The sequence below is a fragment of the Eleutherodactylus coqui genome, chromosome 3 (assembly GCF_035609145.1).
Source record: "Eleutherodactylus coqui strain aEleCoq1 chromosome 3, aEleCoq1.hap1, whole genome shotgun sequence".
NCBI classification, from domain to species: Eukaryota; Metazoa; Chordata; class Amphibia; order Anura; family Eleutherodactylidae; genus Eleutherodactylus; species Eleutherodactylus coqui.
Window position 1 is genome coordinate 273,631,228 of NC_089839.1, and position 17,323 is coordinate 273,648,550.

At 42.1% G+C, this 17,323-nt stretch overlaps 1 protein-coding gene across 1 annotated transcript in view; it reads left to right on the top strand.

The window, feature by feature from the left end:
• Positions 1-1,236: 1,236 nt before the first annotated feature.
• Positions 1,237-17,323, top strand: part of CACNA1E (calcium voltage-gated channel subunit alpha1 E) — a 427,487-nt gene continuing 411,400 nt past the window's right edge. Inside the window, exon 1 of the mRNA XM_066597440.1 lies at positions 1,237-1,503. Within this exon, the coding sequence (XP_066453537.1) occupies positions 1,238-1,503 (266 nt within the window). The 5' untranslated portion in view covers position 1,237. The remainder of the gene's footprint in view (positions 1,504-17,323) is intronic.

A 17,323-nucleotide genomic window follows, 5' to 3' on the forward strand; every position in this document is an offset into this window, starting at 1 on the left:
TGTGCGAATTAACCCTTTATAAATGATGGCTTCTATTCATGTGAGTTCCGTCCATAACGCAATTGGATGGAGCTTTGCACGTGAAAATCGTTGTGTGAATGCCCTCTTAATATATATATATATATATATATATATATATATATATATATATATATATATATATATATAACTCAGAGCTTGCTTCATCCTAGACAGGTAGTTAAATAAGTGAGTATACAGTAAGTAGGACTAGAAGGAGAAAGAACGATTTCTGTAGGAGAAAAATGCTACATTATACAGTCTGCAAGAAGCCCGTCAATTAAGCCAGATGAAAGGGAAGGGGTGGGGTGTGCATGTACTGTGCTGCCTCCATGGGAAAGTGTGTGCATACAATGCTACAGTATGTGTGAATCAGAGGCGTTTTGGTACCAGAGCAACTAGATGTTAATTCTTCCAGCAACCCACAGAAGGAAGCACGGAGCATCTCCATAATGTATGCAGGGTTTGTGCCTTACACTTTTGCTGTGACTCTCCTTACAGGTTGACTTCCATAGCATGTGCTGATGCTTTTATGCTTTTCATTTGTTCCAGGCTTGCTTGGCTGCCTTGCCCATCTGAAAGTGATTTAATTATATCTCATTTCCCCACCCAAGGCTGCATAGGCTATTTTGTATCTCCTTCTTGCATATGCCCGACAATTCCATCCAGGTTGTTTGTTAGGAAGTTCCTATCTCCTGCAACAGATTTCTGTGCTGCAGTGCTACCTTCCTTTGTCCCTTCACCCCTTAGTGTCATGCTCTTTGTAGAAGGGGCACCTGGAGGGGTGCAGTTGTATATTTGGTTTTAGCTACACGTGATGAGATCTGTTTCTCCAGCATTGCCTGCCCCCCTGGGCTTTGGGACGTGTCCTTATGTGAATAGAATCGTGTTGCTTCCCAACTAAATGATAATCCCAGATCTCCATGTGTGCACTGTTTCTTACAGTATGTGATGCATATGGTCTAGCTGCTGATTAACCATTGAGGAGCTGATTGGGCTACTAGATCTATACTCTCCTTTGTAGCATCAGTTGATACATTTTACTTGGATTCTAAAGCTGGGGATTTACATATAGACACACCTTACATACAGAGTGAGTATTGTGTTGATGTTGGCTGTTCATCATCATCAACATCATCATCATCATCATCATCATCATCACCAGACTCCTTCTCTTGGTCTGGATGCTTAATCTGCTGTCTTTCTTTTAACTTCCAGGATGGCTCGTTTTGGAGAGGCAGTGGCAGGGAGGTTGGGGTCCGGAGATGCAGGATCAGAAAGGAGCAAGACCCTACAAGGGTCCCCAGCTGCTCCAGTGGGGACCCAGGCAGCTTTCAAGCAATCCAAAGCCCAAAGAGCACGGACCATGGCTTTATATAACCCCATTCCTGTCCGGCAGAATTGCTTCACAGTGAACAGGTCGTTGTTCATCTTTGGAGAAGATAACATCATAAGGAAATATGCTAAGAAGCTCATCGACTGGCCATATCCTTTACAATATGCTATGGAAATGGAATGTGGGATTTCTATTCTTTGGGAAGGTACAGAGTTAATACGCAGTTAATATTTCTACTGCAAATAATGGCAATTTCTTTAAGAGGTAAGACTAAGATAACTGCATGGATATACAGATGCGTTTTCCTTTAGCTGGACTCTTGCGACGTGATATCACCGTGTGCTGTGCTGTCGGGGTGGTTTATTTGCACTTTGGAATTGCTTTACAATGGGTTTTGTTGTGCTAAGATAGGAGAACAACAGGTTTTTAATGGGTTAAGAAAAAAATAACTTTCCTGCTGTCACAATCAAGCTAAAATTTGCTGCCTCTGTAGGCTACTGTATATTGTGCATTGACCTGATGCAAGACTCATAGCCTCCTATAGAGAACTTGTGGTTCAGCCTGATGCATATTGGAGATATATGTGCAATGTAACTAGACCAGTCTAATTTAATAATTGCCCTGAAAATGAACTGGGAAAGTGAAGCAAGATTCCCTTCAGTTTTGTAGAGTAGAAGTTCACCTGCTCAGTACTACCTTTGCAGTGGAGGAGGAGGAGGAGGGGGTGATGGGGTTCTTCACAGCCCCCACTTCTTTTTATCACAACGATTAATTATTAAAACCCTGATGCTCACAGATATTCTTCTCTAGAGCAATTCAATGATACCATGCAATGATATCTTTACAGCAGCGATGACAAATCGTACACTATTTGGATTAAACCTTGCTTGCCAACAGGTGTAAATTGAAAGAGAGGCATTACGTGAACCCGCTGTGCACTCATTGGGTCCACTGTGTGTATTACCGGCCGACTTCAGCACCATGGACAGCAGCTATGGGGAGATCACACTGTAAGGAGCATGAGGGGGGCTTCATTACAGAATGGAAGTCCAGAAATACCTTCCTTAGGGGCTCTGATGGTGGACTTAGAAGTGTATGAATACCAGTAACTTAATCAGCTGTGCCATATTCTACTCTATGGGCTATATTGGGATAAATGGATCATTAGCAAAAAATATTGACTGACATGTTATTGTCGAGCCTACAGGTGCCCTATATACAGTCACATGATTGACTGTCCCCTAAATCTAATGCTTTATCATAGCAAACACGTAGAACTGATGATCTGCTGGAAATGCACAACCAGTATGCCTCACAGTGAATTACCATTCTGGAATCATCAGCCTATCAGATATTGATTGATGGAATGTCTGGAGGTTTTTTCATAAAGATGCACTTTTTTCAGCTCAGCCTTTAAGGTTATAAGTACATGGATGATTTTAAAGTTGCGTTGGACAGCACATGGACACCCTATCTGTACTGTCCAATGTACAGGACACTGTATGTACTATTCTCATCCAAGAATCAGATAGGACATGCTGCAATTTTTCTTTTTAACTTGGACTGTGCATGTGAATACATCCATTCAAATGAATGGGTTCTAGTTTCGTCTGATTTTCAGATTGACCAATTGGTCCGAAAATTGGATGGAAAAATGTTCCTAGTGCACATAGCCTAAGGGTGTATTTACATGGACAATTTTTATCAGGCAAGTTTTTTTTTTTTGCACAATGCACAAAACTCGCATGGAAATAGAACCCATTATTTGCAATGGATATATTTACATGTGTGATGGAAAAGTTGCAGCATGTCCTATTTTTCAGTGATATCGCCCATTATTTTCCGTTGAAGGCAAAAATCACATTGCATTCCCAATACTGGAGTAATACATTCACTGATGCAATACAATGCACTTTTCTCACAAATGCATTGCACTTGCAGAAAAATTGCTTGTTTGCAAGAGTGATATTGCTCCGAGTTTCTTGGACCGATATTGCGCTTGCCCAAGTCAATACAGCCCAGCCAGCACAGATCATTTCCAATCATTGAACTTGTCACTACAGCTCTAGTTGTAGCTCAGGATTTATCAATACAGCTGGTCTTATTGGTCTCTATGGGAGAAGTAGTGATGTCACCAATGAATTGATTTGCTAATCAATAACCTTGTGTTTAAGTGTAACAATTTAAGGAAGATCGTGGTGGAAGATATTGTTTTAGATAGATTTTGTTTGTAGACTTGGACAAGGATTGTCAATAATGTGAAATTTAGATTCCTCATTATAATATAACAGTACTAGTTATATGGTACCATGTCTTGTTGGATATGAGGCTAGTGTTATGAGTGAAACATTTGTCACCCTCCATTTGGGGACTTTTCCTCTAAATCGCCTACAGTCCACTGCCTAAGGCCCAACTAGCAACAATTATTTCCATTAATTACTAGATACTTTTCCTACTGGTGATTACTTTTTCTATCACTGTTAATAGTCTGTTTAATATTTCATAGCCGTATCTTAGTATCGCTGTACAACCTTTCATCCCTAGATATGTGTACTATATGTACTCTGTAGTAGTAGCATTATTTATTATTCTAAAGCACCATTCATTTCAGGGCGCTTTACATATGAAAAGGGTTTAAAGGAAGTCACCTTATTTGTTGCCTAGTAATGGAATATACTTTTTCATGTGCGACAACATAAGGAATACAGCGGTACCTTTTTTTTTTCTGTTTCAGTCTGGCTGCCATCCTGAAATATGGAGCGTTTGCATGCCGTATGCTAATCAATTGTGGACTATCTGGTGGGCGGACCCGCTCTGCCAGCAGTCCGGGCCCTTACCCTGCCTATTCAACTTAAAACCGCCTTGCTTAGTGATGTCTGCAACACGTGTTCCACTTTCAAAGCAATTGCACCGCTCTGAGCAATCAGGCGCATGCACTGGGACTCTATCTCAGGCCACAATGATGTCATGCACATGCGCTATCATTAGTGTGGCACAAGCACTTTGAAGGTGAAATGCGTGATGTCTCCAGCAGGCAGAGCTGGAGACATCACTCCGCAAGGTGTTTTTAATTGAGTAGGTGGGGAGAGAGCCTAGACCGCGGGTAGAGGTGGACTGCCCAATGAACAGACCACAGCTAATTAGCATCTGGCACGCAAACACTTTCTGGGATGCAGCTAGATTAATGCAAAATAATGTTGTTGCGCATATAAAAGTTTATTCTGTTACTTCCGTTGTTTTCAATGGGACCTTTAGAGACATCACATGGGACTTGAATGCTGTGTGATGCAATATTTTCCTTTGAAGTCAATGGGAAACACTTGCAATCCTGTTACGCACGTAAAAAACGTTCGTGAGGATCGCAATTTCACAGTAGCGATGCGATTTTTAATGATAAACACTTTGCATTGTGAAAATCACACATCGGCAAAAGCTATATGGGGCCAAGTTTCTTGGTTAGATATCGTGCTCGCCCTTGTGAATGTAACCTAATACAGAGGGAGAGAACACCCTGCTCACCAAGGCTTACAATCTACATTTGACTAATACCCTGCTGTATACGCATGTTGCTTTATCTAGTAATGACAATTATATGTATTAGAGATGTAGTCTTCGCCAAATAAATGTTCGGCACACCACAAGTATTTGCTTGGCATGCCGAACGTTCATTCGGGACTTTATGCTATTTGCATAGACCATTGTAGACTCTTGACTGCTGGCCCATGCAAATAGTATAGGCATGCTACAATAATGACATAGTATACTGTGCTAGTCAAGTTGAAGAAGAATACATCTGTATATCTAAATGAATATCACTGAGGATCCCTCTAAAATCTATAAACCAATAGCAGGTTCCAGTTCGAGGATGTTTGGGATAGCAGAACATATAGAGTCACAGCACATGTCAGGGGGATGAGGATGACTTAGGCCACCTGCAGACGAGCGGGTCGGATCCGGCGGCGAGAATTCTCGCCGCGGGACCCGACCTGAGCGCCTGCAGAGATGAGCGCGTACTCACCCACGCCCGGCGGCCCCGGCTCTTTCATGTGCCGGCTGCCGGGCAGCCGGCGCATGCGGAGACCGGAGCTGGCGGCCGGGTGAGTGACGTTTCTGTGCGAGGCTCTGCGAGCCCCGCACAAAAATAGGACATGCCGCTGTTTGTTTGCCGCGCGACATTTAGCGCGGCCAAACCGCGGCCGTCTGCATAGGAGTGCGTATTGTAATGCACTCCTATGCAGGCTTTCAGTGGCGGAAATCCCACGGAAAATCCCTCCGCGGGATTTCCGCCCGTGTGCAGGCGGCCTTAGGGTCCATTTAGATGGGACGAATGCTGGGCAAACGATGCCCGATACTCATCCCCGTATGTACTGGCTCCCGTGCTGTTACAAGGGAGTTAGTATGGCTGGCTCACTCACACAGAGGCCAGCAAGGGGATGGGGAGGCTGCAGGAGATTTCAGTTCTCGCTGCCCCCCGCCTCTCTCCATTCAGTTAACAAAGCGGCTGTTCAGTACTGAACGGCTGCTATTTACACTGCACTCTCATAGTTAAACTTATCTCTCATCGTTTATGCAGCATAAACAATGAACGATGAGCTGAATGTTGATCTTTCAATGTAAATAGCAGCCATTCAGTATTGAACAGCCGCTTTGTTAACTGAAAGGAGAGGGGTGGGCGGAGCTAGAACTGACATTTCCTCCAGCCGCCCCACTGTGAGCCAGTGATACTAACTCCTGTGTAACAGCACAAGAGGGAGGATGTGCAGGGATGAGTCTCGGGCATCATTTGCCTGACATTGGTCCCTTCTAAATGGGGCTTTACTCAAACTGCACAGATGCATTAAATTGGACCCTTAGATAAAGAGTATTATTCACTGAAAAGGAAGCCAGTAATGCAACACCTGATAAAGTTTAGGCCAGGCACAATCGCCATAGACCCTAGTAGAATGCAGAGAGCCATACTATAATATGGAGTTGCTATTTGTTAAATGCAGACTAATAATGCGGCCACTTAGCTCAACCCAGTCCAGATTGGGGAGGAGTGGCTGCAGACAAATATAGTCTGCACATGTGAACGGATACCAAAGACGTCAACCACAGATAGGTGTGCTACACTATACAGGAGTGCGACCCCCTACTGGCAAAGCAGTAGATTGCCCTGTATCGGCACAGTGGGCTGCACTAGCTGACATCTTGGGCTCCCCCAAATGTATAGCAAACTGCATGCAAAAAATACTGATAAATGCAGGTGTTCTGCATTTTGGCCAAGACACATAAGCTGACAAGCCAACGGCAAGGCCACCGCACGTCCGTCAGAACCTACGTTATCTCGCTGTTAAATACAATGAAATAATAGGGTCACAGCACATGTGAGGGGGATGAGGATGACTTACTCAAACCACACACATGCATTCAATTTGACCCTTATATTAAGAGTATGCCTAATATCAAGGAAAATGAAATCTAATAAGATGTGGCACTAAAATATTAGATGACCATTGATATTTCACTCAGAGAATATAGTGGAGAAATTCACAAATAAAGAGGGCCTAGAACAGTTTGGGAACCCTAAGGCCGGTTTCACATGTCCGAGAATCTTACACGAGTCTTGTACATTGTGAGACGCACAAATATGAACCCCATTCTTTTGAAAGGTCGTCATAAACATGAGCAATTTTTTTCCCCACATTGAAAAAATTGTGGCACATGCTATCTTTGGGCATGCCCTTGCATCGCATTGCTCATCGCTTTAATGGGATGGGCAAAGCACCGTACCGTGTGGTAGGTGCACGTGAATGCGATGCAATGCTAGGTTTTCCATTTCCATAAATCACAAAAAAATATATAGATCCACATTCCATGTTTCACCAAAATAAGACCTACCCAAAAATTAGCCCTAGCCTAATTTTTCAGGATTTTCAGGCGGGGGGGGGGGGGGGGGGAGGGGAGTTAAAATAAACATCTCACCCTGAAAATAATCCCTAGTTACATTTCATTAAGAAAGTCAATCGGAATACATTACCCAGCAGGCTCGGTTTAGGTCCTTCCCGCTGCTATCCAGAGCCCAGGTGTTATTCCCGCAGTCCTCAGCCACCCACATAGGATCACTTCCTGGTTACGGGATACATAAATCCCATCTCCACAAAGCAATGGCTGTAATTGGTTCTTCAGAGTGCTGCACTGATTGGCTAAGCAGCGCTCGAAGAACCAATAGCAGCCATCATTTTCAGGAGGCAGGATTTATGAATGCCGTAACCAGGAAACGATCCCCTCTCAGGATGTTACCAATATGCACCAGGATTCGTCTCCTGAACTCTTGGGTGGTTTTACCTACATAGTTTTGAGGGCAGGGGCATCCTGCCATGTATACAATGTTGCATGTTCAGCAATTGATAAAGTCTCAGTTGCTGTATTCTTTACTTCTTTATCTAAATTACATTTATTTTTGTGTAGTTTAATGATGTTTTTAAAGTGGACCGCTTGTCTAAAGGTATTTTAATTCATTAAGGATAATCCAGTTCACCAAGTAAGATGTGATATTGCTGGGGATGGAGTCATACAAGTTCTGTAACTGGGTTTCTACATCATGAAAATTCATAGGCTGTCAAAGTTGGCATCCCAGATGGTCCCATGCATGCTATATTGGTGATAAATCTGGCAACTGGGCAGGCCAAGGAAGTGTAACAATGTTGTGGAGACATTCCTGTGACCCCCTTGTGTGTGCGGCCGAGCATTATCCTGCTGGAAGCCTATTAGAAGCCGCCATGAGAGGAAAACGTGGCTGCAGGATGTCCTGAACATATCGCTGAGTTGTCATTGTACCTCGCATCACTACTAGGGGTGACCAACTGTTATATGCTACAGCTACTCAGACCATCACGCCAGCAAGGGGGGCAGTGTGCAGCTCCACAGCAAAGGCAGGATTTAGGTGCTCACCTTGAGGTCTCCAGACATAAACATGGCTGTCATCAGTGCCAAAACTAAACCTGGATTCGTCACTGAAGACAACCCGGTTCCACTCTGTAACAGTTCAGTTTTATTGTTGATGACTGCACTGCAAACGAAGTCGATGTTAGTTGAGACCAAATGTCTTTCAGCCAAGTGCCTGGAAATGGTTGTGAAAGAAAATGTAGTAAAATATTAGTGGTGAAGGTCCAACACTCTAAGCTACTTGAAAGCTAAAGGTCCAAGATGTGATAGTGAAAGCCCTTCTTTTTTATTTAACAACATAGAGAAGCAGCAAGTGAATATGTGTTTCGGGGTCGAGCCCTTTTGTCAGTTTGGCTGGATTAAACAAAACAGGATGCCTGGGGGGTGACACAACTCCAAAGGTTTTTGGATGTGGCAGAGGTCCTGCATCAGGCAGGGAGACAGGGAGGAAAGGGTTGCTTCAGCTGAAGTGTTGCGCCTTCACCACCAGTATTTCACTACATTCTCCTTCTCTACACTCACGCCCACCTTGGTGGAGCATTATCTGGTTGGCAGCACCTCCATCATTCAAAACACTTTTTACTCCAGAATTCTTTCACCACTCTCACTGGGTCTTGCTCCATCCTCCTTCTCATCTTTGGTAATGGTTCTGACAGACACAGAGGCCTGTAATGATGGCGCCACCTGTCTCTGAATTGTGGACAACAAAACAGTTGAAGCTGCTCATGCTTGTCAGACGATCAGACGATCACACCACAACTCTAATCATTTGCATATCTGCCTGAGATATAACTGTATGCTGAGTTTTGCAGCAAAACGGCAACTCCTAGGAGCGCGATTTAGTGTGTTTACAGAGAGTGCAAGTTAGACAATAATAAAATGTGATTGTTCCCAGCAAGAGAAACCAGGTGATCTTGTAGATATGATACCTTTTAATGGCTAACAAAAATACATGATGTTACAGCGAGCTTTCAACTTATTCCAAGTCCTTCACCAAAGCATATTGTAAGTCCACCAAAGCATATAGTAAGTCCGAAAGCTCACATTAACATCATGTATTTTTGTTAGCCATTAAATGGTATCATATCTACAAGATTACTTGGTTTCTCTTACTGAGAACTATTATATTTTGCTTTACTGGCTAACACAGTACTAAACTTTTTTCATTAAATATTAATAAACGGTTAGTAGTCAGGTTCTTTTTTTTTTTTTTAAATCAGTTTTTATTGATAATTTCTAATATATGACAGACATGTAATACATGAAAGCAATACAAAACAACTCGGTCAGATGAAAAGGGACTACTAGTTCAACATGTCAGGTCGAAGCCGAGGAGTCCTGCTAATAAGCTTAACAGTGAACTTGTTAAGCATGGTTGGGGTGACTCACAGACAAGACGTACAGGTTGGGGGGAGGAAGAGAGGGGGGAGGGGGATAGCTAATGGATTCATACAGTAAGCAAAATCCTATAAGTTAGCGCTTCTGATCAGTGCGTGAGTAACGCCAGTCTGGGGCGCTCGGTCTCCGCCTCGTCCTACCTCCAAGCACAGACTGGGCGTAACCGCCTCGTCCGTCTCTCCCGGACAAGACAGTAGTCAGGTTCTGACACCACTTTACATATTGAACCATCCCTGGTCCTGAGTAAAAAGTTAAAATTTTTTAAATGGGTTTAATGGATTATTTATTCTTGCTGTGGGCAGGAAATGTAACAACCAGCACAACAAGCATCTTTTTAGTGGTGTTATGCTTACCATATGTAACACCCACAACTGGATACAAGACAAAAGTATTGGACTGCACTTATGGCAGTCAACTTTTACTGGTATCAATAGTGTTTGATAAAAGGACGATATTCCAGCACTCCTGCATATAATAAAACCTCTATATTTTATTTCATCTTGGCGAATAAAAATATTATGAGAGTGAAATAAACTAGAAAAGTTCTTACTTATTTCAGGCCATAAAAGGTTATGATTAAGGGCCAATCTTTTATGGCCTGAAACAAGTGAGGACTTTTCTAGTTTTTTTAATTCGACTCTCATGATGTTTTTATTCATCAAAATGAAATAAAACTATATAGTTTTTATTATATGCAGGAGTGCTGAAATATCGTATTTTTCTTCATGCTGTGATGCCGGGACTGAAGCAGCTTTGTTTCCTTGCACCTATTTGGGCATGTATCACGCTGTGGATTTGATCCGGTGGTTGGTGAGCTGATACCTATGCATACATACATATCAAAATTGTTTCCCATCCTAGTACTTTGATACTCCCAGGATTTACAGCAGACCTGAATTATGTAGCAACCAGACAGTCAGATAAGGAATAATATGAAGCATGTGCCAACACTAGTAGACAAAAAAATGCAAGAATAGAAACTGGCCAATAGAGGACAGGAACAGAATGGGGATGGTAATCAGATGATGGGACAGAAGGACGATGGTGATTGGATAATAGATCAGATTGATGATGGTGCACAGATGATAATAAACTGACAATAACTGACCCTAACTCAAGTTTTCGCTAATTGGTCAAACAAATGAATTTGAGCTATAATCTTGCAGTGTAAATGCAAAAAACATCCCTCACAATTTGTCCGCAAGTCATTATTGCTGACTTTCAGTCAGCATAAAAACTATCACTGGATCACTGGCTTCTTGTTCTATGTAAATGCTCCCTGCTCAGCACTTCACATAGAAAGTGAAGCACTGAGTGAGAAGCCAGCTAGAACCCAATGATCCATCGACAAAGTATGTTTATCTAAAAGCTCTGCACGAGTGCTAATGACCTTAGCAGTGACATCAGCACTCATGCAGTTGTTGAGCCAAGTGCCATAAGTCTTCCCCTAATCTATCCCTGAGACTGACCCTAACATCACACACCACTGTCCCTAAGTATCACTAAAGATATACCTAATGGAGCCTCTATCTGAAACACTGACCCTGACAAACAATAAGAGGGCACTAAGACCCACGGACAAGAAACCCAAACTTGAGCAAGGCTGAACTATCTGTATAAAGCAAAACAAAGTTAGATACAAACAGGAAAAAGCCAGGCAACCTACTTCAAAGCCAGAAAGCAATGAATAGACTAGTAATAACCACATGAACAAAACCTCACTGACAAAAAACAAAGATAGACCAGGAACAAGATACTAAATGCATAGAAGGAGTACTGGATTCAGATGCACAGAGCTTACACTATAGCCAGCAACACATTGTAGAAGCCAGGAATAATTTAAAAGGAGAGGCTAGACAACAAGAAACTGTTTCCAAGCCTAAGTTGCAGCAGTGTGGATCAGATGCTTAGTAATGCCGCAACCACAAACTAGAAGACTGGAGATGATGAAACCATCAAGAATTCCTGCAGATTGTAGCAACATATCGGAAAAGAATGCCAGTATATGCAGCAGAAGCTACAGTCCCCATATCACAGATGTACACATTTAATTAGAATATGCTTTTATTCCTGTGACAGTTTTCCAGTATTTGCTGCTAATGGCAAGGACAACATTCTTTTGTCTATGTCCATGATATATTTGACATATCGTGAACACTTTCTACTATTTGTTGTGTCCTTCAGTTGAGATAACCATTCTTATCAGGACAGATATATATATATATATATATATATATATATATATATATATATATATATATATATATATATATCATTTAGACAGGTCTAATATGCACAGAGATACTGTAAGCTAAATCTGATCATCATCTATTAATGTTTAACAGGCTGGGGATGCAAATATTATGCCGTAGGTGGCAAAAATGTGAGAAATATTTTGCTTAGGCATTTGCAGTTGTGGTGTTTTCTAAATGCCTTCACTTTCCGTTTTAGTTTTAAGGAAGTAATACTGAATATAAATAATTGCGCTCCACACACTGGGGATCTTTATGTCCTCAAGTACTGTTAACAACAACAAGCTAAATTAAGGCAAAATAAAAAAAAGCTTGGAATTACTTTCAGTCCCCACCTAAAACAAAGAACTGCAATCACTGGCTAATTCCAGCTCGCCATTCTTAACATGCCTAGGAGCACAATGAATGCTGGTTAAAGAAAACGTATTGTTAATGAACTCCTGGAGTTTTCCTTCATCTGAAGAATTTGGCATTGATCTATAAATGATGTATTTCCCATTTATCTTCCACTATTTAGCAGGTTTAGCTGTGGGCTTGTATTGCATTGCTGAGCTATTTGCCAGAGCAGAGGTCACCAGACTGTCTGGGCTCTTCATGACTTGGCTGTAGAAGTGATATATTAACTAATTTAAGTGCTCACAATTTATGTGTTTATTTACTGCTCCTCATGTCAGGCGTCTTAGTAGCGCCTATGAAAAATAAAATCTAAGGCTCAAAGGTTTATTTTCTTTTTAGGAAAATGCCCCATAAAATAAAAAAAAAGCCTGATCTCAAAATATAAATCCGACTTTGAAATGGTTCAATAAACTCAAAAATGACTTCACCAATATTTTGAAGAGTTATCTTGCCCCGTAGGGTCCTTCTACGCAGGTAGCCTGTTGGGCGCTTATTCCACTGAGAGAATATAGTGGAGAAATTCACAAATAAAGAGGGCCTAGAACAGTTTGGGAACCCTAAGGCCGGTTTCACATGTCTGAGAATCTTACATGAGTCTTGTACATTGTGAGACGCACAAATATGAACCCCATTCTTTTGAAAGGTGGTCATAAGCATGAGCAATTTTTTTTCCCCGCATTGAAAAAATTGTGGCACATGCTATCTTTGGGCATGCCCTTGCATTGCATTGCTCATCGCTTTAATGGGATGGGCAAAGCACCGTACCGTGTGCTAGGTGCACGTGAATGTGATGCAATGCTAGGTTTTCCATTTCCGTAAATCACAGAAAAGAGGCAAAAGAGACATGTTCATTCAGGCCCTTGAGTTGACAACTATCGAGTCTATATATCCACATTCCATGTTTCACCAAAAATAATACCTACCCAAAAATTAGCCCCAGCCTGATTTTACAGGATTTTCTGGGGTGGGGGGGGGGGGGGGTGTTAAAATAAATTTATCACCTTGAAAATAATCCATAGTTACATTTCATAAAAAAGTCAATCGGAATACATTACCCAGCAGGCTCGGTTTAGGTCCTTCCAGCTGCTATCCAGAGCCCAGGCGTGTTTCCCGCAGTCCTCAGCCACCCACATAGGATCACTTCCTGGTTACGGGATACATAAATCCCATCTCCACAAAGCAATGGCTATAATTGGTTCTTCAGAGTGCTGCACTGATTGGCATCAGAATGAGTGAAGGAGTGAGTGACGTAACTGTTAACGAGTGAGTGACGTCGCTGTTGACCAGTGAGTGACGTCGCTGTTGACGAGTGAGTGACGCCGCTGTTGACGACTGAGTGACGCCGCTGCTGACGACTGAGTGACGCCGCTGCTGACGACTGAGTGACGCCGCTGCTGACGACTGAGTGACGCCGCTGCTGACGACTGAGTGACGCCGCTGCTGATGAGTGAGTGACGTCAACCTATTTAGACAGGCAGATCATCGTTGAGAATCGTTCACTTCTCATTTAGTGTTTCACATTCCTATGTACAACACTGAGCCGGGGAAGATGGAGGTGTGTTTAAACACAATGAGAAGCGAACGAGCCAACGATGATTTTTATGCTGGCTGAAAATGAATGCCAAACGACAAGTGAACGCTTCTCGTTTGTCTTCCAGCCGTTGGCCCGCGTATAAACCGAATGATTATCATGCACTTTCTCTCGTTTGAATGATTTTTTGAAGGCTAATTGTTACATCTAAACGCAGTATAAGATCAGATGAAAATCCGTGCATTACATAGCAGAAGATAACATTGATGGCTGCGTTTATATACACAGATATTTTGATAGGTATGAACATTTAAGTGTATAAGCACAGCTGTGCTAGTTGCCTAGGCAGCCGTACAATAAAAGTACTGTAAGTGACTCCCACAGAGCTTCCCATATTTTGTTAATTTGACCTGATAGGTCAGAAAGTGAACCAAAAATAGTCTACTGATATGTCCTTTACTTTTACTTTTTTTTTCTTACAATCCTTTTTTAATGAATAAGATGTAGATAAACTTCCACGCTTTGTAAAGGAGACAGGCAGGTCTCTGTGCAAAATATAGGGAGTATGCAGTATAGGGTTATTTGTACAGATACAAATTTAAAGTTGCACTTTGACATACTTAAAGGGCGCCCACCCACTGGCGTTTTTTTTCCCTGCGAAATTCGCAGCATTTTTTTCTCTGCAGGGGTCTATGGGACTTGTAATGTTAAAATCGCGATCGCGCAAAATCGCAAATTACCGCGAAATCGCGATTTTGCGAGATCGCGATTTTAACATTACAAGTCCCATAGACCCCTGCAGAGAAAAAAATGCTGCGAATTTCGCAGGGAAAAAAAACGCCAGTGGGTGGGCGCCCTTAGGTATAATTTGCATTGGACAGCACATGGACATGCCGCCCCGCTGCTATCCGATGTATGGGATCCTACACATGTACATGTAATGTTTTCATCCAAGAATCGGACAAAAATAGGTGCAATTTCTTTTACTTAGACTTTCTATCCAAGTGAAAAAAAAAACTTATGTACACACCCATTCAAATGAATGGGTGTTATTCTGTCCGATTTTCAGACTGATTTTTCAATCTGAAGATCAGACAGAAATCTTGTCTGTGTGCATGTACCCTTAGAATGAAAAACCTAATAGGCAAGTTTGGGCAAACAAAAGTGGTCATTTCAGATCAGACGTATATTGGATAAAAAAAAGCAATAAGAAAAGCATCAAGAGGCTACAGTGACTTCCCCTGGGTCATGTCTTAGATGATCACTTAACCCTTTCCAATCCACTGTCTGACGTCTAAAGACATTCTGATTGAAGGCTGTAGAGTTTCCAATGTTGGATGACGTTCAGCAGGGTATTCTTACTGTATATTACTGGCCGCTCTGTTGTCGGGGGCCTCTTCAGCATGTCCAATACCACAGTACTGGCTCTAGCCAGCAGGTGGTGCCATTGTATAATGGTAGAAAGAGAAAAACCCCTAGGAAACCCTGAATTCAAAATTGGATTGCAAAGGGTTAAAGTGAAACTGTCATTTAATTTAATGTACACAATAGGCAATTCTAAGCATTTTTACAATGTCTTATTAACCTATTTAGTACATTTTTTTCTTCAAAAACCCATCCTCTACTATGTAGCTATGTGAAGTCATTATTGGGGAAATCCATAATCATGTAATAGCAGAGGAGGAGAAGGAACTCCAACCATGCCTGCACTATTCTTTATAGTTTTTCTCTTCTTCCTGCTGCTCTTCCCCTGGTTGCGCTCCCTGGATGAGAAGCCATTCTCCGTTGCAGTTGCTTGCTCATTGCCTGACCCGATGCACTGCAAGAGTGCTCAGTGCATTGGGTATGCACTACTATATGTCAACACCCAATCCACTAATACCCTGACAACGCATCGTGTCCAGTAGGGAGCAGTCACTGAGAACAGGAGAAGCCATCTGCAACATAAAACAGCTTCTCCCCTTCAAAGTATATGCTCCCTCCTGAACCTGATGCACTATTAAGGTATCAGTGCATTGTACATAATAGGCTGGTAAAACACATTGCAAAAACACTTAGAATCACCTATTCTGTAGAATCAAAAAAAAATAAATGACAGTGATATTTTGAGAGAAAAGAGTGAAGGCAGAAGGATGTTATAAGAGAGGGATGAGTATTTAGAAATATGTGCTACTCAAAGATTCTATGCAAAATCTATCCAGGGTTCCCAAGTTAACACAAACGTACTCCTGGTATGAGTCTTCCAACCTGGAAATTTTAAGTTTTTATCTCTCCATAAAATGATTGAGGGAGGTTCTTTGTTTCTCCACTTCTGCTGTATTAGTAACTTTGCACCAGTAAGTACCGTGGTCGGAAGACTTGCACATGAGGAGCAAAGATGTGGAGGTTTCCACAAAAGGACCAATTCTGGGATCAATTTAATTGTAGTCAAGCAAATTTATTGATTTGTTCAACAGCATACCTAATTAGTTGGAATTTTTACCATATACACTATGTAGTAGGCAGGTATCTTTATGTGCATGGCATCTCCAACATCTAACTTAAACCTGGCTTCATTTCCACTGCAGTGGCCAGGCTTAGTATACACAATTTTTTTTCAATGAGAACTTTGCTCTCAATACCAAGCTTGGCCACTGCAGTAGGAATGGAGTTATCTGTTTCCTACAGAGATCAGCTCAGGGCTGGAGTGCACTGCCCGGTAAATAGCTGATCAGTAGATATCCCGGGTGTATCTAATTATTAGTGATGACCTATCTGGTGGATAGGCAATCAGTAGTTTATGACTGAACAATCCCCTTAAATGGTAATTGGGGGTTCTATAGCACCTTGTTAGGAGTGTGCATAAATTTTCTTGAATCCGTACACATTCAGGGTGAATTCACACGAACGTATATCGGCTCGGTTTTCACGCCGAGCAGATATACGTTGTCCTCGTGTGCAGGGGGGGGAGGATGGAAGAGCCAGGAGCAGGAACTGAGCTCCCACCCCCTCTCTGCCTCCTTTCCACCCCTCCACACTATTTGCAATGGGGAGAGGTGGGGCGAGGGCAGGGCTAATTCACAAGATTTAGCCCCGCCCCCACCCACCTCCTTTCATTGCAAATAGTGCAGAGGGACGGAGAGGAGGCAGAGATAAACCCTCAGATAAACAAGGCGAGTGGAAAGAACCAAGTCCAATTTTTCAGAAAGAGATACATTTAGTTCCCTCTCCCACCCCCCTGAAAAAACAGAGTTTAAGGGGGAATATTTAAGTAGATGGCCAATATATTGACATAACAAATGTTTGCTAGGTAAGGATAAATATGTTTTGTACCAAATGGGATCCCCCAATGAGTTATAAAAAGAATTTTGGAATTTTCTGAGTGTCGTGATGAGATCAATTTTTACTGTTTGGGATTGAAGGTAAGAGTTCAGTAATTTCAGTGGCGGTAAAGGGTGGAAGAAGGTCCTGGCTCTGACCCTCCAT